Source organism: Symphodus melops, assembly GCF_947650265.1.
Source record: "Symphodus melops genome assembly, chromosome: 12".
Taxonomy (NCBI): Eukaryota; Metazoa; Chordata; class Actinopteri; order Labriformes; family Labridae; genus Symphodus; species Symphodus melops.
This window is the reverse complement of record NC_136702.1, coordinates 708939-729075: the sequence shown is the minus strand read 5'-3', so window position 1 is coordinate 729075 and position 20137 is coordinate 708939. Positions and strand designations below refer to the sequence as shown.

At 43.1% G+C, this 20137-nt stretch overlaps 5 protein-coding genes across 6 annotated transcripts; all 5 read right to left on the bottom strand.

Moving 5' to 3' along the window:
- Positions 1-1484: 1484 nt before the first annotated feature.
- Positions 1485-2460, bottom strand: LOC306833014 (gamma-crystallin M3-like). The gene is made up of 3 exons (XM_079358049.1): positions 2425-2460; positions 2008-2250; positions 1485-1913 (listed from the first exon to the last, which is right to left on the bottom strand). Exons 1-3 carry the CDS (start codon positions 2434-2436, stop codon positions 1638-1640), a joined length of 531 nt encoding a protein of 176 aa, XP_079214175.1. The 5' UTR covers positions 2437-2460; the 3' UTR covers positions 1485-1637.
- A 2544-nt stretch (positions 2461-5004) lies between these two features.
- On the bottom strand, positions 5005-5908 carry LOC306833008 (gamma-crystallin M3-like). Its single transcript, XM_079358042.1, has 3 exons — positions 5789-5908; positions 5420-5662; positions 5005-5324 (listed from the first exon to the last, which is right to left on the bottom strand). Exons 1-3 carry the CDS (start codon positions 5816-5818, stop codon positions 5049-5051), a joined length of 549 nt encoding a protein of 182 aa, XP_079214168.1. The 5' UTR covers positions 5819-5908; the 3' UTR covers positions 5005-5048.
- A 3134-nt stretch (positions 5909-9042) lies between these two features.
- On the bottom strand, positions 9043-9916 carry LOC306833007 (gamma-crystallin M3-like). Its single transcript, XM_079358041.1, has 3 exons — positions 9809-9916; positions 9469-9711; positions 9043-9374 (listed from the first exon to the last, which is right to left on the bottom strand). Exons 1-3 carry the CDS (start codon positions 9881-9883, stop codon positions 9099-9101), a joined length of 594 nt encoding a protein of 197 aa, XP_079214167.1. The 5' UTR covers positions 9884-9916; the 3' UTR covers positions 9043-9098.
- Positions 9917-12931: 3015 nt separating this feature from the next.
- LOC306833013 (gamma-crystallin M3-like) lies at positions 12932-13791 on the bottom strand. Its single transcript, XM_079358048.1, has 3 exons — positions 13713-13791; positions 13371-13613; positions 12932-13262 (listed from the first exon to the last, which is right to left on the bottom strand). The coding sequence occupies exons 1-3, from the start codon at positions 13725-13727 to the stop codon at positions 12990-12992; spliced, it is 531 nt and encodes a 176-aa protein (XP_079214174.1). The 5' UTR covers positions 13728-13791; the 3' UTR covers positions 12932-12989.
- Positions 13792-16475: 2684 nt separating this feature from the next.
- Positions 16476-17258, bottom strand: LOC306833015 (gamma-crystallin M3-like; the record flags this gene model as incomplete). Of its 2 annotated transcripts, XM_079358051.1 has the most annotated exons (3): positions 16476-16791; positions 16872-17114; positions 17202-17258. In XM_079358051.1, the coding sequence occupies 3 exons, from the start codon at positions 17208-17210 to the stop codon at positions 16516-16518; spliced, it is 528 nt and encodes a 175-aa protein (XP_079214177.1). In that variant the 3' UTR covers positions 16476-16515. The 2 variants fall into 2 exon arrangements, with proteins under 2 accessions (XP_079214177.1, XP_079214176.1); XM_079358050.1 differs by lacking the exon at positions 17202-17258 and having other exon boundaries at positions 16872-17126.
- Between the last annotated feature and the right edge of the window lie 2879 nt (positions 17259-20137).

The window sequence follows — 20137 nt, the reverse complement described above, 5'->3', positions numbered from 1 at the left end:
GCACCAGACTCAGACATCCACCCTGCGAGAGAGAGCGCCTCCACAGGACGTTCACCCCATCTGCAGTCAGACTGTTGCACAGCCTCAATCGATATGCGTCACACTGTGTTTGACAATAACTGTTGTTTTCCACATCAATCAATCTTTATTTATATAGCGTCAATTCATAACAAGCGTTATCTGTAGACACTTTACAAAAAGCAGGTAAAGGACCTTACTTATGTGAAAGTGTACATAGTGTAAATTCAGAGTGTTATTGTATTAGATCTATTATGATCTTATTTTAGGTCATTCAATATCCATGGAGGTGTGCCGACACCTTTTCAATTTAGTGCAAAGACTTTGCATTCAGAATCAAATCTCCAGACGTGTTTGTGGTCTTCTGAAGGAGCTTTTAACAACCAAATCAGTCAAAGTAAAGTGCAAAACAAACAGCCCCTGACTCTTTCACTACTCCCTGAGTAAACCATCGTACACTACCTCAAGAGCAATTAAAAGTTCATTAACTGAGCCAACACTTTGGGGATAACTGGTTTTTCATTTAAACCATTCATTCTCATACTGTGGAATGAGTACCACCGGTGGTAAGTGGGATCCCCCTTGTGGCAATCTGGGAGTTTTTACTGTGAAGCTGCAGAGAGAATATATGTATGTGTAGTGAAATGGCCCTATGATGCTGTCTTTTAATGTTGGCCATAACGATGGTACTTGGAGAGCTAAATATCTTGTGTAGTGGTAATCACTGTGAACAGTGATTTAAAGAGGACATATTCTGCATCTTTTCAAACAGCGCCCCCCTGTGGTTTAAATCAAACATCTATGTTTCTGAGCTTTGGTCCAAATATAACATGAATCAAGCAGCAGAGGAGGTTTGTGACCCTGTAGAAACCAGCTCCCTATGAACACTCCGTTTTGGTGTGTGTGTCTCTTTAAATGCAATGACCCCGCCCCCTGAGTTTTTCCCGGGAGACATTACTTCTTCACTAGAGAGAATAAAAACAGTGGACCTGTGCAAACGTCTTTCTCTAGGCTTGGGGTGGAGTTCATGGTGAGGGGAGGGGATTTTTTTTAACAGAATCCCACTGTGACATCACAAGGAGAGCACATTTGAAACGGAGCATTTTTCTTTATGTTGTCAGACTTCTGCAGATCACTAACAAAGGACTGGAGGGGTTTATTTCACATGTTTTGGGTTGGTGGACACTCGGGTTATAAAGATATGTTCAAAAACACTGTAACAGTGAATTTTTCATATTATGTTAAAGTATATATCACCGGACAATTTGTGATATTTATAACACAAGTCCATATTTTTATCGTCTATTCTACCTTGAACTAATTGATTTCAAAAACCATATTTTCTTATTTTTATAAAAGTAGAGTTTAACTGAATACTTACAACATGTAATCATATGGACTATTACATTTTTATGAATGTTATCTTAAATTAAGAATGTGAGGTGCGATCAGTGAGCAACAACAACTTTTGAGATTTCAGTCTGTATTTAAAATTTGCAGTCAAATTACACAAAATACAAACACAATAACAATCCAATTTAAAGATTTCCAACATTACAGATTGTGTATGCCATGTTTCAAAATGTTTCTGTAATTCTGATGACTTTAAAATAGTGTTGTTAGCAGGAATCAGTGATGCGTCTGATGGAGCTGAATCTGGATCCGTCGTAGCCCATGTCCTTGAAGCTCCGGTACTCTCCGGGCCTCAGGTACATCATCCTGCCTCTGAAGTGGGGCTGCTCGTACATCAGCCACTGGCCGTCCATGACGTTGCAGGACTGGCAGTCGGACATGCGGTAACGCTCCTGGATGTTGTTGCAGTCCTCCATCAGCTCGTTCATCTGACCTCCGAAGTTCTCCATCTCATAGAGCCTTATTTTATAGGAGCCTTTATGCTGTTAAAGACAATACAGATGCTAAGTGATGACCCATTTAGATTGAATTTATGCTTCAGATGGATGTAACACATTATTATTCTGAATGCCATACCGAGGGGATCATACGACAGGACCTGATGCAGTCGCCGAAACCCACAATCCGCTGGTAGTCAGAGTACTCGCCCCTCTTAATCAATAATTGGTTTCCCGTGTAGTTTGGGCGATCATAGACCATGAAGCAGCCGCTCTCCACCTTGCAGGAGTGGCACCTGCTCAGGTGGGAGGACATGTCAGGGCAGTCGCTGCTGGTCTCATAGGAACGACCCTGGAAGTTCCTGTCCTCATAGAAGATGATCTAGAATCCCAAAGATCAGCCAATGGAAGGTAAAAGAACTCTAAAGTCTGATGCGATTAGCTTTCAAAATTAGATTTGTGATAGTAGCCAAAGGATGTATCCATAAAGCCATTCTTTGCACCATAAAACATTTTATATGTAAAATAAAATCATAAAAGTTGATCATGGACCTACCTTTCCATCCATGGTTGCTGATCGATTGAATGATGCTATAGCATTCCTATCCTGGATTTAAGCCTTTTTTATACCTAACGGGACGTCCAAACAATCAATGGCACTATTGTGAGAAATCAACGAGTCAGCATGAGCATGCAAAGTCAGTCCCTCAGTGTGTGAATGCTGATGGGATGTGTTATTATGCATCCTCTCACCGGCTGCTTTGTTGTTCCTGATCAAAAGGTTTCTGTATATGTCTCTTATTTTTTTGATTACTTGTGCTATTATCCAGATGATTGACCTCTTTGTGGTTTCATTGACAGACATGTCTTAATCGACTCCAGTTGGCAGTTTCAGTCTTCATTTTGTTGGATATCTTTGGAATTAAAACACCAAAGAGCACCAGAGAGGCAGTGGTTGTGGGGATGACACAGTCCGTTGATGGGACTCTGGATGGTGGGGCGACACTGTCCAAAATTGTCTCCTTAAGGTATTGATTACGTTTAGGTAAAGATCTCATCAGTGGCAGGGCGTCTTCCAGACTTTTGACTATCTTGGACTGTCCGACAACTTAAAGACTCTTCAGTTTTGCAGGGCACCGTCATTGCAGAGTTGTAGATGGGATTCCATATCAAGGTACGACTACTGAGGTCCCCCCATTAGGGACCAGGGCCTAGATCCAATTATACTTGACCCCAAAGACTTGTTCATTTGACCTATGTGAACACAAAGGTCCAGTACATGATTGCCCAGGTCTGCTTGAATAGGAGGTCTTGGGCATGAGTATGGTCTGCAAGAGATGTGAACACAACAGTGCTCAAACAAGTGCGTAGCATGCAATCGACACATTTCTAAATGGCTCCTGTTGCTTTAAAATCCTCCATGTCCACGCAGCACAGGAACGTTTTGTCCTCTGAGCAGTTTGGTAGATGTGTAAGCAAGAGGAAGGTCACATACACAGACAGCAGAATGTCCTCATCCTGCAAGTGGTTGCCATGGTTGCTTCTTCTTCTTTCTGCTTCTTGGCAGATTTGCAAACCAATTATGTGCATACCGCCACATGCTTTATAGGACTGTATAAGTACACAAGTGTACATAAAATGAGGTTGCTAATGTGAACGCAGACTAGGGGATAGGGAGTCCAGCGCAATCATGCTTAGGCACGATAAGAAACAATCATACCATATGTGAAATGCCCTCTGGGAATGATAATTCCTAACCAGAAAAATGGTTTCAGGACAATCATGAACGCCAGATACAAAAGATACAATGCATTCTTGCAGTGGAGCAATGCTGATCCAGTCTAAGTTTGTTATTGTGGTCTTGAAGAAGCTTAAAAACCCTAAGGTTCCACTAGTTATCCTTCCATTGTAATACGAGGATTGTAATACTTTGCAATTGCTTTGAGCCATCCTTGTAAAACCAAAGTTAAAGCTGTGTAAGTAACACCAGAAGAAGCCAAATATGTTCCCAGTGGTTGTCATGGTGGTCATCGAATTTGTTTATTTTCAAGGACAGGATCTCAAGGCACAGTCAAGGGGAATGGGAATGGAATGGAAACGCTGCCAGTGGAGGGCTTCCCTCTAGTGCTGGGAGAAGAGAGCCTATGAAAGCGGTCTCTTGGTTTCATGTTGGATATCTGTGGTGTGATTTGCTGAACAAGCTGTGTAGCGCCCTCTGCTGACTGATCATGGGATTACTCCAACATATGTTTATGTTTACGCCTTTTTGTGAAGAAGGTTTTTTATTGGAGGCAGGCCTGTAAATCAAACTTTTCTGTCTGAGAACTGTTCATATTTTAAGGAATACGTCACTGTTCTGGTGGATCAATCATATCGGGTCTTGATAGTTGATGCGATAGCTTAAAATATGCGTGCAATGTCTCAGTGTCACAGTGTTGGCTTATCCCTGACTCACTTAGTTTCTCATGTTTCCTTTTTGAGACTCTCAGTCTGCTGACTCCTCCGGGAGTTTCTGTTCACTTACAGTGTTTGGTCTGAGTGAAGCATTTGATTGGCCGAGTTGTAACACCTGTGACTATCGCTACCGTTAAGACAAGAAAAGCTTCTCAATCGTCACTTCTCTGCCTCCATTCTTGTGTGGTGGGTGTTTATGGTCAGAGAGCTAGTCTGTTTCTTCCAGCCAATGACAGTGCACAGTTAGAGTGGAAACAATATAGTAACTGGACGTGATTTCAATCTAACGAGGATGAGGGTGAACTATGTGTTGGCTTTTCTGGTGGACAAGAAGGTGACAAACACAGGTGGTTAGCTTGTGCTAGCTTGCAGTTTAGCTACAAGCAGTAAACGTACACGCTATGTCCTGCAGTGGGCGGGGCTTCTGGGGGTGGTGAGCCAAGGAGGAGGGCCCACGTTTGAATGTTGTGTTTACAAATTGAAAATTGAAAATAAAAAAATTGCAATGAAAATAGTTTCTGACTGTTTGAAGTATATTTTTGATTTTAAATCAAATATCTGATTCTTTACAATGTTGTCATTTACAGCCCCATATTTCTTTTGTGTTGTATATTTCCTTCATCAGTTATTCAAGCATGTGCAACAAGAGGAAAAAAAAAAGAATATACAAAAAATGCAAATGGAGGTTGTTTTAGCTTTTGTTTTTTTATTTCAAAACAAAAGTATTTAACACATATCCATGATACGCCTCATGCTCATGAACCTGGAGCCGCTCATGCCCATGTCCCTGAAGCTCCTGTACTCTCCGGGCCTCACGTACATCATCCTGCCTCTGAAGTGGGGCTGCTCGTACATCAGCCAGTGGCCGTCCATCACGTTGCAGGACATGCAGTCGGACATGCGGTAACGCTCCTGGATGTTGTCACAGTCGTCCATCAGCTCGTGGCTCTGACCGCCGAAGTTCTCCCTCTCGTAGATCTTCATCCTGAACTGACCTCTGTGCTGTATTTCATTAGAGAGAAAAACATTTTAAGGTTTAAAAACTGTTCTTCTCTCCTAGTAGAACCATAGCAACATGAAAGCTGTTTTAAACCTACCATGGGGATCATACGGCAAGACCTGATACCACTGCTCATTCCCATCATGCTCATGTAGTCGGCGTACTCGCCCCTCCTCATGAAGAACTGGTTTCCCATGAAGTTGGGACGCTCGTAGACCATGAAGCAGCCGCTCTCCACCCTGCAGGACTGGCACCTGCTCAGGTAGGAGGACATGTCAGGGCAGTCGCTCATGCACTCATAGGAGCGACCCTGGAAGTTCCTGTCCTCGTAGAAGATGATCTGTGAAAAGCAAAGCATTTTGTTGAGACTTACACTTCAGGCGTTGTCAGTATTTGATCTATGTATTGTGTAAATATCCACAGTGGTGAAATATATTATTTGTGTTGAAGTGATGCTGTAGCTTACCTTGCCCATGCTCATGTCAGTGGTGGTCATGCTTGTAGGTGAGCTGCTGCTGCTGCTGTACTGCTGCACTGCTGTCCTGTTTGGTTTAACCCTTGCTTTTATATGTGCCCAAACCCTACAGAGCCGGTGGGCCCCCATTGTCGAAACCCCTGACTCTGCAGCATGCTATAGAGGACTATACAGCTCTGTCATATTGTTGTGTCATATTGTCACATGACTGGGCCCTCGAAGACCTTAGAAATTGTTCCCTGTTAAAAAGATAAACTAAGCTTTTTTTGTGTTTCCAGGCACATTTATCAAGAGTCTAGAAGTGATCCTCACTGACTGATTAATGTTAGCGTTGTATTGGTACAAAAAGGAGGCTGCTACTTTATGATGCTTTATATAACTTCTTCTGCTAGAGATGTTAAGTGAATGATAATTAATAGTTCACACACCATGGGCCTGATTTAATAAATAAACAACGCGTATTGTCCCTTTAGTACATTTGCCTTAATGAATATGCAATACTGCTGTAGGACGCTTGGATTGGTAGACATCACCACTGTTTGTCCCGACGTCTTTGATACCTCTTTGCCAGAGCATTTAATTCCCATCAAACACAGTGCTGACCAGCTTCTGTTGTGCAACAATGGTCCGAGTGGCGCCCCTGAGCGCCCGTGTAGCAGAGGACACTGTACAATTCACTCTAAGGATGGAGGGAAATAACTTGAGGCCATGTTTCATGCCGAGGTTTTCTTATAAACCAAATGTTCTTTTGTTATATTCAGATTCATTGGCAAAAACTCCTAATACTGGACGTTCATTTGCCTCTCCCACTAATATCTATTTATCATTATATCATTATATATCATATTTGTCATCCTGCTTTCCGTACAAACTCTCTGTGACGTAAACCAGGAGAACACGCTAAAGCCTGACTTAAATACTCCCGCCTTCACAAGATTTGCACCAGTTATCATTCACGCAGATTTTCTTAGCAGATCACCTGCAAAACGCCCACAAACCAAACGTGCAATCTCTTGGAGTGAACCTGCGATTTAATACTCTTTAATCGGGATCCTAGTAAATCAGGCCCTTTGGGTTCCTTGGTTGTTCTTTGGATGTAGATGTCATGTGTTTGTGTGGTTTGATTTTGCATTGTGCTGTCATTCATGCAAACTGTATGCACACTGATGCTTTGACACAACTGAAGTTCATAGCGCATAAATAAAGTGTGTGGAAGATCGTGGCTAATATTAGCTTTTTTTAAAAAAGATTTATTTTTGGCATTTTTGCCTTTATTATAGAGGGAGGAAAGTGGACAGAGATGGAAATCAGGGAGGGAGAGTGGGGAGACATGCGGGAAAGGAGCCATCGGCCAGACATGAACCCAGGTCGCCCCCTTTAGGCCTATGGCTATGACGATAATATCAGCTTTAATGAGTGTTGACCTCCATAGCACCTTTTCCCAGAGATGCATATCTTTTTGTGTTTTAGGTCACATGTTCTGTAAAATCCTCTTCCCCATGTTCCTCTAACTCTAACATGTCTGTCTACAAACCCCCCAATGACGAGAAAAGTCCATCCTCTCCGTCTTCTGCCTGCTCAGTCGCCTGCCCAGTCACCTTGCTGAGCACTGGTCACTTTAACGAAATTATCACCCTAATCATGTCTGGTTTCATCCTACTGTTGTGTTATGCTACATCTGTAATGGTTGACATGATCACTCTAACTAGGTCAAGTTTCACTCTATTGTCTTTGACACTTAATGCTAATCTGCTCCTCAATAGTTGGGTACTTTAATGGCAATCACCCTAATCACTCCTGGTTTCACCTTATTGTTTTGGACACTTAATGCTAATCACTGCTCCTTTATGTTGCTGAGCACTTTAATGACCCAATTTGCATTCCTGCATTGACTGTTTAATGACTGTAGATGATAGATAGATAGATAGATAGATAGATAGATAGATAGATAGATAGATAGATAGATAGATAGATAGATAGATAGATAGATAGATAGATAGATAGATAGATAGATAGATAGATAGATAGATAGATAGATAGATAGATAGATAGATAGATAGATAGATAGATAGATAGATAGATAGATAGACCAAACACCTCTGTACATGCACATGTAACTAGTTTCTAGAAGGTCAGCACTTTTGTTTCTAAGGCTCTTTAACTGTTTACAGGTCTCTTTTAATCAGCACATGTTTTTCTCTCCTTCACAGGTTATGTACATTATGCTATATAAGTTTTAAGTCTAATGCTAATGCTAGCTGCACAGGTTTAACTTGTAATTATGTTTACTCTTAGTCACATAGGGGTTGCTAAATCTTGTTTGGGGGATTATTGTATACAGGGGGGGGGGGGGGGGGGGGGGGGGGGCAGCGGGTGTGTATTGTAACTAATGTCTTGTGTTCCTGCCTGTCTGTATACTGCTACTGGATGCCTTGAATTTCCCTCGGGATCAATAAAGTATCTATCTATCTATCTATCTATCTATCTATCTATCTATCTATCTATCTATCTATCTATCTATCTATCTATCTATCTATCTATCTATCTATCTATCTATCTATCTATCTGTTCCACTTTTCAGAAAATGTGTGCTCAAAACAGGCCGTTTGGAGATTTCCCCTTCATGACATCACAAAGGGCAGTAGCCCCTCCCCCAGGTGGGTGACACTCCCACAGCTAGGTGTTTGTTCTGCCCTCTGGGTCTGCCTTCTCACCGTAAACAATAGGACATGGAGCCAGAAAGCAGCGAGTACACCCGAGCCCTTCCAGAGAGGGGGCGTGGTCAGACACCGCTCATTTACATATTTAAAGCTACAGACACAGAAACAGCCTGTTCTGAGCAGCGCTGAAATAGAGGGGTTTATAGACATGATCAAATACAGGATCAGAGTGGATTTACAACAACACACTTCACACACATGATGAAGAGGAGCGAGGACACTGATTTCACCTGAAGAGGAGGAGATCATGTGACCTTTAAGTCTTTAACCACATACGAAGTTAAAAGCTGTACTGAAGTTCAGGGGTTTAAAATGTGTCAATACTTTGGCGGTCTTATTTTTATTTGTAAGTTTTCTGATATCAGTAGCTAATCATTTTCATGCATAGTTGAATAGAGAATCCTTCAGGCTCTAGTTGCCTGGTCTTCTCAGTATAGTTTATGTTAATCTACATGTTCCTGCTGTCCTGAAAATATGCTTGAGTATGCATAGTATACTTTTCAATGAGAAAGGCGGAAAACAGAGTAGTGCGTAAACATTTTATTCGGTGACTTATGAAACATTCAGTGATCATTTAAGATTTAACAGGAGTCCATGATGCGCTTCATGCTCATGAACCTGGAGCCGCTCATGCCCATCTCCCTGAAGCTCCTGTACTCTCCGGGCCTCAGGTACATCATCTTGCCTCTGAAGTGGGGCTGCTCGTACATCAGCCACTGGCCGTCCATCACGTTGCAGGACATGCAGTCGGACATGCGGTAACGCTCCATGATGTTGTCACAGTCGTCCATCAGCTCGTGGCTCTGACCGCCGAAGTTCTCCCTCTCGTAGATCTTCATCCTGAACTGACCTCTGTGCTGTAGTTTGAGAGAGGATCAAACGTTAGACGAGTTATGGACTGATTTCCCCGTTAGCCGTCTCGTGACAGGAAGGACGTCGTGTTTAACCTACCATGGGGATCATACGGCAAGACTTGATGCAGTCCCTCATTCCCATCATGCTCATGTGGTCGGCGTACTCGCCCCTCCTCATGAAGTACTGGTTTCCCATGAAGTTGGTGCGGTCGTAGACCATGAAGCAGCCGCTCTCCACCCTGCAGGAGTGGCACCTGTTCAGGTAGGAGGTCATGTCGGAGCAGTCGCTCATGCACTCATAGGAGCGACCCTGGAAGTTCTTCTCCTCGTAGAAGATGATCTGTGACAAACAAAATGTGAAGGTGAAATTCAAACTGATGTCGCAGGCTTTTTTTTCTATCACTCCAATACTTTATTATTATTTTTTGAACACGTACCTTGCCCCTCATGTTCATGCTGGTGTTGCTCATGTCGGCTGCTGATGGGTTGTTGCTGTTGCTCCTGAACTGCATGCCTCCCTGGTTTAACCCTTTCCTTTTATACTTGCCAACATGTAAAGAACCAGAGGGCCCCTCATAGAAACCCTTACTCAGCAACTATTACTATTGATCCCGTAGAATGCTGAGGTTAGTCCATGTTTCAGACCTTAGAAAGGCCTTTTCTCTCTTTACTGAAAGCATTCCCAACAATGCTGCTAACGTGATGAACTGGTTGTGTGTGTTGGTCACGTGACTGTTGGAAACTGTGTTATAACCTGAACATTGTTACTCTGACTTCTTCATTTATTCCAGTTTTGTTTTTTTTAATGTTCTACACATGTAGGCGTCAGACTGTGTGGGACTGAATGTTAGTTTATCACATTATACAGATGTTACACATGTATACACATGCTATACGTTTGTTTTCTCTGACGGCATGTTTTGCCCGTTTTTCATGCTCTGGTTTTTACATTTTCATTCCTTTCACATCGAGTCCTGCTGCTCGGACTTTGAAGCCTTCATGTTTTGTGTTTTGGTGCTGTACATTAAAGGGATCCTGAAAAAGTATTTGATAAGAATTTCAAGTTCCTGGCGTATAAAATGTATGAAAGAGTTAATTTTGTACTGAGCCCTGCCTTGGTCTTGGTCTTGGTCTTGGTCTTGACTCGTTCTTGGTTTAGTGTGGTCTTGGCTACAACGATAGCTTGGACTGAGACGTCCTTTTCTATTTTCTCTAAGAGATGTATTTATATTTTTGTGCTTTTTTGCTTCTCTTCTCTATGTGACACTTCCCTTCATATCCATCCATTTTCTGCCGCTTATCCAGGGCCGGGATAAGCAGTCTAAGCAGAGATGCCCAGACTTCCCTCGCCCCAGACACTTCCTGTAGCTCTTCCGGTGGGACCCCGAGGCGTTCCCAGGCCAGCCAAGAGACATAGTCTCTCCAGCGTGTCCTGGGTCTACCCCGAGGCCTCCTCGCGGAGGGACATGCCCGGAACACCTCCCTCGGAAGGCGTCCAGGGGAATCTGGACCAGATGCCCGAACCACCTCAACTGACTGGGAATATGAGAGAGGAGAAGAAGAGGAGGAAGAGGAAGCTCAAGGAAATGAACTTTCAGAATGAAGATCATGGTTGTAGATGGCAGGAAAAACAAGGATCTTTTTTTAACTTTATTTTTATTTTATTTTTTCGTCCTGCAAAAACAATTTGCAGCAATTTGGGGTTAAATGTCTTGCCCAACGACACATCAGACATTTGCTCGTAGGAGCTGGTGATCAAACCCTCGACTTTCCAGTTGAGAGACAACAACACTGCTAACTGAGCCACAGCCGCCCCTATGAGTGGTTATTTGATTATTTATGGTGACAGACTTATCGCGAAAATGAGTTTCAGAGCTGAAAAAGTTAAAAAGAAAAAAAAAGTTGGAAACTTGGGAAAGAATTGGATCATAAGATGTTTTTTTATTGATTCACATAATGCACGTCAACTTTTTGCTAAAATAAAACTCATAACAGAGACGTCTTGTCTGTAGCATCCACGCTGTAATTACATCATTACAACTTTACAAACTAATATCACGTGAAGGTTTTGAAGTCGGAAGAATGACTTCACAACAGAAGGGGAGAAGGGACAAACTGCACAGGGAACCATACAGCCGTTACATTATTGTGTGCAAGAAATCCTCTTCAAATGTAGTAATACCCAGAAAGAAACGAATGCAGAAAAGAGGTGAAGGAGGAGATGAACCAGAGTGGGCAGGAGTCGAAGGAGAAGTCGTGGGTCACCATGATCAGGATTTCTTTGACTTGACGTGCTGCATTAATTTGTCAACCAATGGGATTTGAATATGTTGGTGGACTGACGGTGGTGCCAGAGAAGAGGTCAGGACATGGTCATGTAAAACAAAAGCACTTGGCTTCATTCTCTGGACAAAGAAATGTTGTTGAGGTGCGAATGGGAACTGACGCTGTGATAAAAGGTCAAGAGGTTATCTAGAATAATGAACGGATCCTTTGGGGGTCAAGAAAATACTTTACCAATTTAGATTGCTTCCTTTAACTGTTAACAATCTCAACAGTAGTGGATCATTTATCTTGCTTAGGAGCAGTCTGTAGCTCCGCCCCCTAGTGTTTAAAATGAGTACTGCAGTCTAAACTCTAATCATCACAGAGAGCTGTCTCCCCCCCTCCTCTCACACAGGTCAGCATGTAGAGACACTGTAGCTTCAGTGTTTAGCCAGCTCTGCATGTGGTGGACACTGTAGCTTCAGTGTTTAGCCAGCTCAGCATGTGGTGGACACTGTAGCTTCAGTGTTTAGCCAGCTCTGCATGTGGTGGACACTGTAGCTTCAGTGTTTAGCCAGCTCTGCATGTGGTGGACACTGTAGCTTCAGTGTTTAGCCAGCTCTGCATGGGTCTGTAAAGCTTTCTGCGTTCTAACCTCTCTCCATGTTTCAAAAGCATCTCCAACATTGATCCTAGTTTGAGCAGCTTTCTGCTGCTGGAGCTTATTAGAAACATGCAGAGGCTTTTTAGCTCGGGTACAATCACTTCTATCTGAAGCAGTTCCACTGCCCGCTTCCATCGCTGCAACACCTGTTCACCTGATAACTGCTCTCATATCTGGCAAACCCAGGGGCGTCCAAAACGGCCTTCAAAGCCCCGCCTACCTTCTCTGGTCCAATCAAATCCAGAGCATTCAGGATTAGAATCTAAAGTTAGAAGGAGGACATACTGGCTGCTGCATTGTTGTCAGAGAAGCTTCAACACAGCATGTTTCCTTCATGATCACAGAGGAGGAGAGCAGCTCTCTGATTGGTCCTTTTGTTGGATATGGTGTTCAGTAGAAATGACTGAATGTTTGTTGTTTCTTGTCCTTTTGGTAACCACTAAATATACCTTCTGTCCGTGTTTGTACTGTGCACCACAAGGCTTTGTGACGTGACTTGATACTTGTATATTTTTACCAACTATTTCTCTATGTGTTGGTAGTGATGGGATCCAAAGTCCCTGGAAAGCCCTTGCTGCCCCACATGTTTAAGGAATGGAAGCTCAAACACTGAAAGCCAAACAAAGAGGTAATTTTTTTTCAAAAAACGTTTATTTTGGCTTATTTAGACGGATCCTGCACAGCTATTTTTACATATCCATGATGCGCTTCATGCTCATGAACCTGGAGCCGCTCATGCCCATCTCCCTGAAGCTCCTGTACTCTCCGGGCCTCAGGTACATCATCTTGCCTCTGAAGTGGGGCTGCTCGTACATCAGCCAGTGGCCGTCCATCACGTTGCAGGACATGCACTCGGACATGCGGTAACGCTCCTGGATGTTGTCACAGTCGTCCATCAGCTCGTGGCTCTGACCACCGAAGTTCTCCCTCTCGTAGATCTTCATCCTGAACTGACCTCTGTGCTGTAGTTTGAGAGAGGATGGAAATTATTGAATGTGTATAATCATGTTTTTTGGGGCGTTGTCACCTGTAAATCTACCGCGGCATCAACAACTCTGTCTTAAACCTACCATGGGGATCATACGGCAAGACTTGATGCAGTCCCTCATTCCCATCATGCTCATGTGGTCGGCGTACTCGCCCCTCCTCATGAGGTACTGGTTTCCCATGAAGTTGGGGCGGTCGTAGACCATGAAGCAGCCGCTCTCCACCCTGCAGGACTGGCACCTGCTCAGGTAGGAGGTCATGTCGGAGCAGTCGCTCATGCACTCATAGGAGCGACCCTGGAAGTTCCTGTCCTCGTAGAAGATGATCTGTGAAGGACCAAAACACAGAGAGTATGAATTTGAACCACAAACTCATTATGAAGTCATCAAAAATAAAATGATAGATGTTGATGGTGGTGAGTTTACCTTTCCCATGGTCATGGTTGTTGTTTGTTCTTCAGAGAACTGCGTTGCTGTAAACTGATGCTGGTCCTGTTAGCAACCGTTACTTTTATACCTGACCGAGCCCAAAGAATCTGTGGCTCCCATTGTGCAGAGCGCTGACTCAGCAACATGGTATAGAGGCCTATAGAGGGCTGAGGGGCATTTGTCACGTTTCCATGTGACTGGATCCCCGAGAAGACTTTAGAATGGATTTTTCCATAGGGAAGAGCATTCTTTAAAGTTACAATGCAGAGCCACAAACAATGGCCCCTTTACACCCACACACTGTGCCGCCCTCTGATTGGTAAGTGGACCATCTGTAGACATGACTATCCCCTGTGTGACCACAATAGACCAACATGTCATTTTGTAATGTACATCAAAGCCATATGCTAAATATGTTTTGTCTTTACGAATCAAAGTTTGATGGACATGTAATAACCTTCAAATGTAGACACTGTATCTATTATTAACTGGGACTATTCTAACTTTCTGTTGAATATGTATAAAACATTTCATAGTAATCAAAATGGTCATATCTGTTGGGTTGTCTTTGGTCATTTATAGGGTTCACCTATGGATGCTTTATGTGATGTTTTGTTTGCTTTATCAGTTTTTTCCCTCTGCAGGATGATTGGTACTACAGGAAGGCATTAAAAACACAACATGGGAGGCTGTGGTGCAATGGTTAGTGTGCATGTCACATATATGGAGGCTGTGGTTAGTGTGCATGTCACATATATGGAGGCTGTGGTTAGTGTGCATGTCACATATATGGAGGCTGTGGTTAGTGTGCATGTCACATATATGGAGGCTGTGGTTAGTGTGCATGTCACATATATGGAGGCTGTGGTTAGTGTGCATGTCACATATATGGAGGCTGTGGTTAGTGTGCATGTCACATATATGGAGGCTGTGGTTAGTGTGCATGTCACATATATGGAGGCTGTGGTTAGTGTGCATGTCACATATATGGAGGCTGTGGTTAGTGTGCATGTCACATATATGGAGGCTGTGGTTAGTGTGCATGTCACATATATGGAGGCTGTGGTCTTCAATGTCGAGATTACACCAGAAAGAATATTTGAATTTTACAAAATGAGAATATCAATAAACACATTTAGTAGCTCAGTCGCTAAGGGACTCAGGGTGGGTACTGGAGGGTTGCAGGTTCAAGGACCCGGTTGACATCAACTTTGGAGATTGGACTGGTAGCTGTAGAGGTGCCAGTTCACTTCCTGAGCACTGCTGAGGTGTCCTTGAGCAAGGCACAGACCCCACGAACCAGCTCAGGAGCGCTCGCTGTGTGCAGCCCCCCCCCCCCTCACTCTGACATGTCTCCATCCGTGCACGTCCAGAGGATCCTGTTTGTATTGTGTATGTGTTCATGTCTCAGTAACAGCATGAACATTAAATTTCCCCTCACAGGAATAATAAAGTTGGGTTTTTTTAATCTTAAATCACTTATTTGATTCAAACCTGCTTCCTGCACTCAGGCATTATTTCGTCTTTTTTGGACAGGTGTTCTCGTTCAGCTGTCATTTTGGTGTCATGCTTTTTTTTCCCTCCAGATTTTTGATCCACAATTTAAACTCATTCAAGTGTAAATGCAAAAGCAGCCTCTGAGAGTCAAAGCGTGCAGCGACACTATCAGGCGAGTAAAAGAGGCTGCTGGCCCTGAACTTCAGCTCGGCTTTTATTTGTAGTTTTACTACGGGAAACACTTATAAAGTATGGTTCACAGTTTATTCAACAGAGAGGTTCCTAAATCACTCGTAAGCTACGACTCTCTGTGCCCGAGTACACCTGAATAAGAACATGGTACCATACAGCCGGTGGCAGTTTGTAACCATGGCAACCACTCACACTCAGCCCATCCTGCTAGCTGTGGATGTTTTGGTCATTTCTGAGACGCCAACAGCGACCTTTTTTTTACACCACATCGATCGTGCAGCGCAGAGGATGAAACGGTCCCGTGCTGAGTGGATATGACAGGAGCCGTTTAGAATGGCGTCTTATGGCGGTCCACTTCCTTGTGCGAGCAACGTTGTTGGACCGTACTCAAGTACACATGAATCGTGCACGAGTACACCTCTTCTAGTGGACTCAGGCACCGTACCTGGAGATGATGCATTTGTGTACTTTGGGGCCAAGTGTACTCAGATCCAGCCCAGAGTCCCTGCTGTGTCAGAACTGTATGAATACAGGCTCAGCTCTTTAGCTAACGGATACAATTCCTCATACAAGTAAATCCAGAATGACATCCTGTACATACAGGCTAAAATCCGATATTCACTTTATTATGTAAAGATGGAAAAATGTGATAATTACAACAAGAGTATGGTTGGTATTTGTACAGGTTTTGTGAGTAGATCACCTCAGTCAGGACGCTATTTGACAAACTGAAGTTTTGGCCTGATGTTGGCACTTTAAATACCAGGGGATCACCACCTCAACAACACCTGTTATGATATGACCACCTGGGCAAAGTGACTGACAGATGGATGAATGCTTCGGAATAGTTAGGAACGCTGGTGGGTATAGGGAAGGCTACAGTCCACATCAAACTGGTTGCAGGTTTGAGTCCTGATCCTGACTTGGTTTGGTGTCACCAAGTCACCCCCCCCCCACTCAGCTCAGGAACTTGATTTAAATGGATTTGGTTCTTACTACTATTTCTATTTCATCTTGAATTATCATATTTTGTGAGTGTTTTTAAAAGCTTTGATCACACGACACCATCAGTTAGAAAGTAATATCATTTATTGAAGTTGAAAATGTAGAATTAACACATGTCCATGATGCGCTTCATGCTCATGAACCTGTTGCTGCTCATGCCCATCTCCCTGAAGCTCCTGTACTCTCCGGGCCTCAGGTACATCATCTTGCCTCTGAAGTGGGGCTGCTCGTACATCAGCCAGTGGCCGTCCATCACGTTGCAGGACATGCAGTCGGACATGCGGTAACGCTCCTGGATGTTGTCACAGTCGTCCATCAGCTCGTTCATCTGACCGCCGAAGTTCTCCCTCTCGTAGATCCTCATTCTGAACTGACCTCTGTGCTGTATTTCAAGAAACAAAATCATCTGAGTTCAGCAGGTTTTCTTTGTCAGAGATGATTTTAGATCTGTTTTAAACCTACCATGGGGATCATACGGCAAGACCTGATACCACTGCTCATTCCCATCATGCTCATGTTGTCGGCATACTCGCCCCTCCTCATGAAGAACTGGTTTCCCATGAAGTTGGTGCGGTCGTAGACCATGAAGCAGCCGCTCTCCACCCTGCAGGACTGGCACCTGCTCAGGTAGGAGGTCATGTCGGAGCAGTCGCTCATGCACTCATAGGAGCGACCCTGGAAGTTCCTCTCCTCGTAGAAAATGATCTGAAACAGCATAAAAAGGTTTTAATGGTTTTACTGGTATTATTGGTAAAGAATTAATGTTGATTTTCTTCTTTTTTTTATTCCTACCTTGCCCATGTTGACTGTAGAGGTATCCCAGATCTCTGATAGAACTGTGATTGAACTGATACCCTGCCAGTCTGAACAAGTTTCATTTATACCTGTCCAGAGACAAAGACCGTGTGCCCCTCTATTGTTCAAAGTCCTGACCCAGCAACACACCATCGAGGCCTATAGAGTTTTGAGTTGCTTACCCATCTACCAACACAGACACAAGCTCAAAACAGAATATTCTTTGAGCAAGAATAGAGCATATGTCAAGCTTCAGCTGTTGCATTGGATATGTAAATGTGTGAAGTCGAGTTTTTAAAAAATAGAGCTTTTGTGAGATTGTAAAGACCCTCAATATTCTGAACCCGTGATGCCATATTTTTAAAACATCCATAAAACGAAATGATTCAAAAGGGGTTAAAGGTTAGCCACTTGTCACCACACACTGCTCTTGATTTGTTGGACGTTGATGAGGGGAAAACCTGATATAAAATCATTATGACATCAAGGCTTTGGGATTGTAGTTATTGTCGTGTCTGTTTACAGGAGGTTGTTAAAGTTGTGTAGCTGGACGTTTGAATTATGCCATATTGGAGTGTATCTACAGTGATGACTTGGTGATGTTATGGGTTTCCCTCCAGGCTGTGTTGCTGCCTATCAGCAGCTACATTAACACAATGCTCGTCAGCTACAGTTGTGCTCATAAGTATTCATACCCCTTGCATCGTTTTGCTATTGCTTGTGTATTTCTTCAAAATTCATTTATTCTCCAACTAATTACATAAAAAGTTTGAAATAGGCTTTCACAAATATAACATATGTCTTGCTGACAAATTTCATTCTTATTTCAGCTTTATTTAACAAATTGGCAAAAAATGTCACGTTCAGAAGTATTCATACCCCTGTTTCTAACATGATTTAATAATCAATGGCATAGCCTTTATTTGCTATTACAGATTCAAGACGTCTCCTGTAGTTTACTATGAGGTTCCGGCATGTTTCCACTGGGATTTTGGCCCACTCCTCCTTTGAAATTCTCTCCAGGTCCTGCAAATTGGTTGGTTTTCTTGCTTTGACCTTCATCTTGAGTTGCCTCCACAGATTTTTGATAGGGTTGAAGTCGGGGCTTTGGCTTGGCCATTTCAAAACATTCATTGTGTTGTCCTCAAACCATTTCTTGACCATTTTGGCAGTATGTTTGGGGTCATTATCCAGTTGGAAGATCCACTGTGGCCCCAGATCAAGCTTTCTCTTGGAGGATACTGATATACTGTTCCTTCCTCATGATGCCATCCACCTTAGCGAGGTCCCACTCGCTGAGAAACAGCCCCACAGCATTATGCTTCCTCCTCCATGCTTGACAGTTGGCACTGTGTTGTTTGGTTTGAAAGCTTCACCCTTCTTTCGCCAAACATAAGCGACATCTCTGTGCCCAGAGAGCTCTATCTTTACCTCATCTGACCATAGAACCGACAACCAAAAGGCCTCTTCTTCATTCAGGTGACCTTTGGCGAAGTCAAGACGCAATCTTTTGTGGTTAGGCTTGAGCAATGGAGTCTTCCGTGGTCGGCGTCCATGGAGTCCTGCCCTGTTCAATGTCCTCTGGAGTGTTTGTCTGGAGATACTGGTTCCTTTGTCACTGACACCCTGCAACATCTCCTTGGTGGTGATACGTGGGTTGACGGTGGCGGCCCGAACCAATTTTCTGGCAAGTCTGTCTGACACTTTGGGCTTCCTTCCAGGTCTTTCAAGGTTCTTCACTGTGTTGAATGCCTTAAACTTCTTATCAATACTCTGGACTGTGACTGCATGGACTTGAAAACACTTGGATATTGCTTTGTAACCCAAACCTTCCTTGTGCGCCTCCACAATACGGGATCTTAGGTCCTCACTCAGTTCTTTCTGCTTGACCATGGTGTCGAGTCTGGCATTGATGATGAACTGACAGTGGTCTCACCAATACTCCTTAATTTATAGGGCCAGTGAACTTTCTGGTTTACTAGTTTAAGATATTACGTGTTCGGCTTCGCACATGTGGTATACATAATGTTTGGAAGGGCCTAAAAGTCATTTCCTGCGTCTGTTATATTGTTCCAGCACAAATGTTTCTTCTTCTTTGTTATTATATTTGACCGGTTGGCAGTTGGTGCAACATGCCCCAGATGTTTATCAAAGTGTTCTTGTCCCCGGTGGAACATATTCCCAGTCCAGGTAAACTGTTCCTTTCCCCACTGAAAACATCCTGAGCCAAGCCCTTCTCCAAAACCTTTACGTTGTTTGTTTTTTCTTCCACAACCACTGTTGCTAAAGCCATCCTGGCCACCAGGCAGCTTTAAGCCTTTTCAGGAGACTCCCAGGCTAACCAGTTCTTCGAAGAGAAAACTGAATATCCAGCTTTAGAGCTCACTGATGTGGTTTTGTTGGCTTCTTGGAACTTTAATCTTCGAAAGGGGCTTTAAGTGTAAAGCGGCCATTACAGTCAGTGGTTTAGGGATGTTTAAATTGGAGGAGACCAAAAGGTAATCTCAGACCTTTCTGGTGGATTTTTTGTATCTGGCTGGCTGTTTGTTTTAATATTTTCTGGAAAACTGTACTTCATCTAGATAAATGTAGAACCTAATGTTGAAACTGTAACTGTATTTTGAATGACATATGACTTATCTTGCTACCTTCTGGTATTCATCACAAAACACAAAGTTATTGTAGTTTAACACCCTAAAAGATAAGATGTGTAATATTTAACAGGTAACTTTGTTTACACATTTTACGAATTAAAACTGAACACTTCATATACATTGAGTGAATGTTATCTTTATTTTATTTGAATCTGACATTCATCCAACCATCCATCCATCCATCCATCCATTCATCAATCAATCCATCCAACCAACTGTCAATTAATTCATCCAACCATCCATCAATCCATTCATCAATCAATCAATCCATCCAACCAT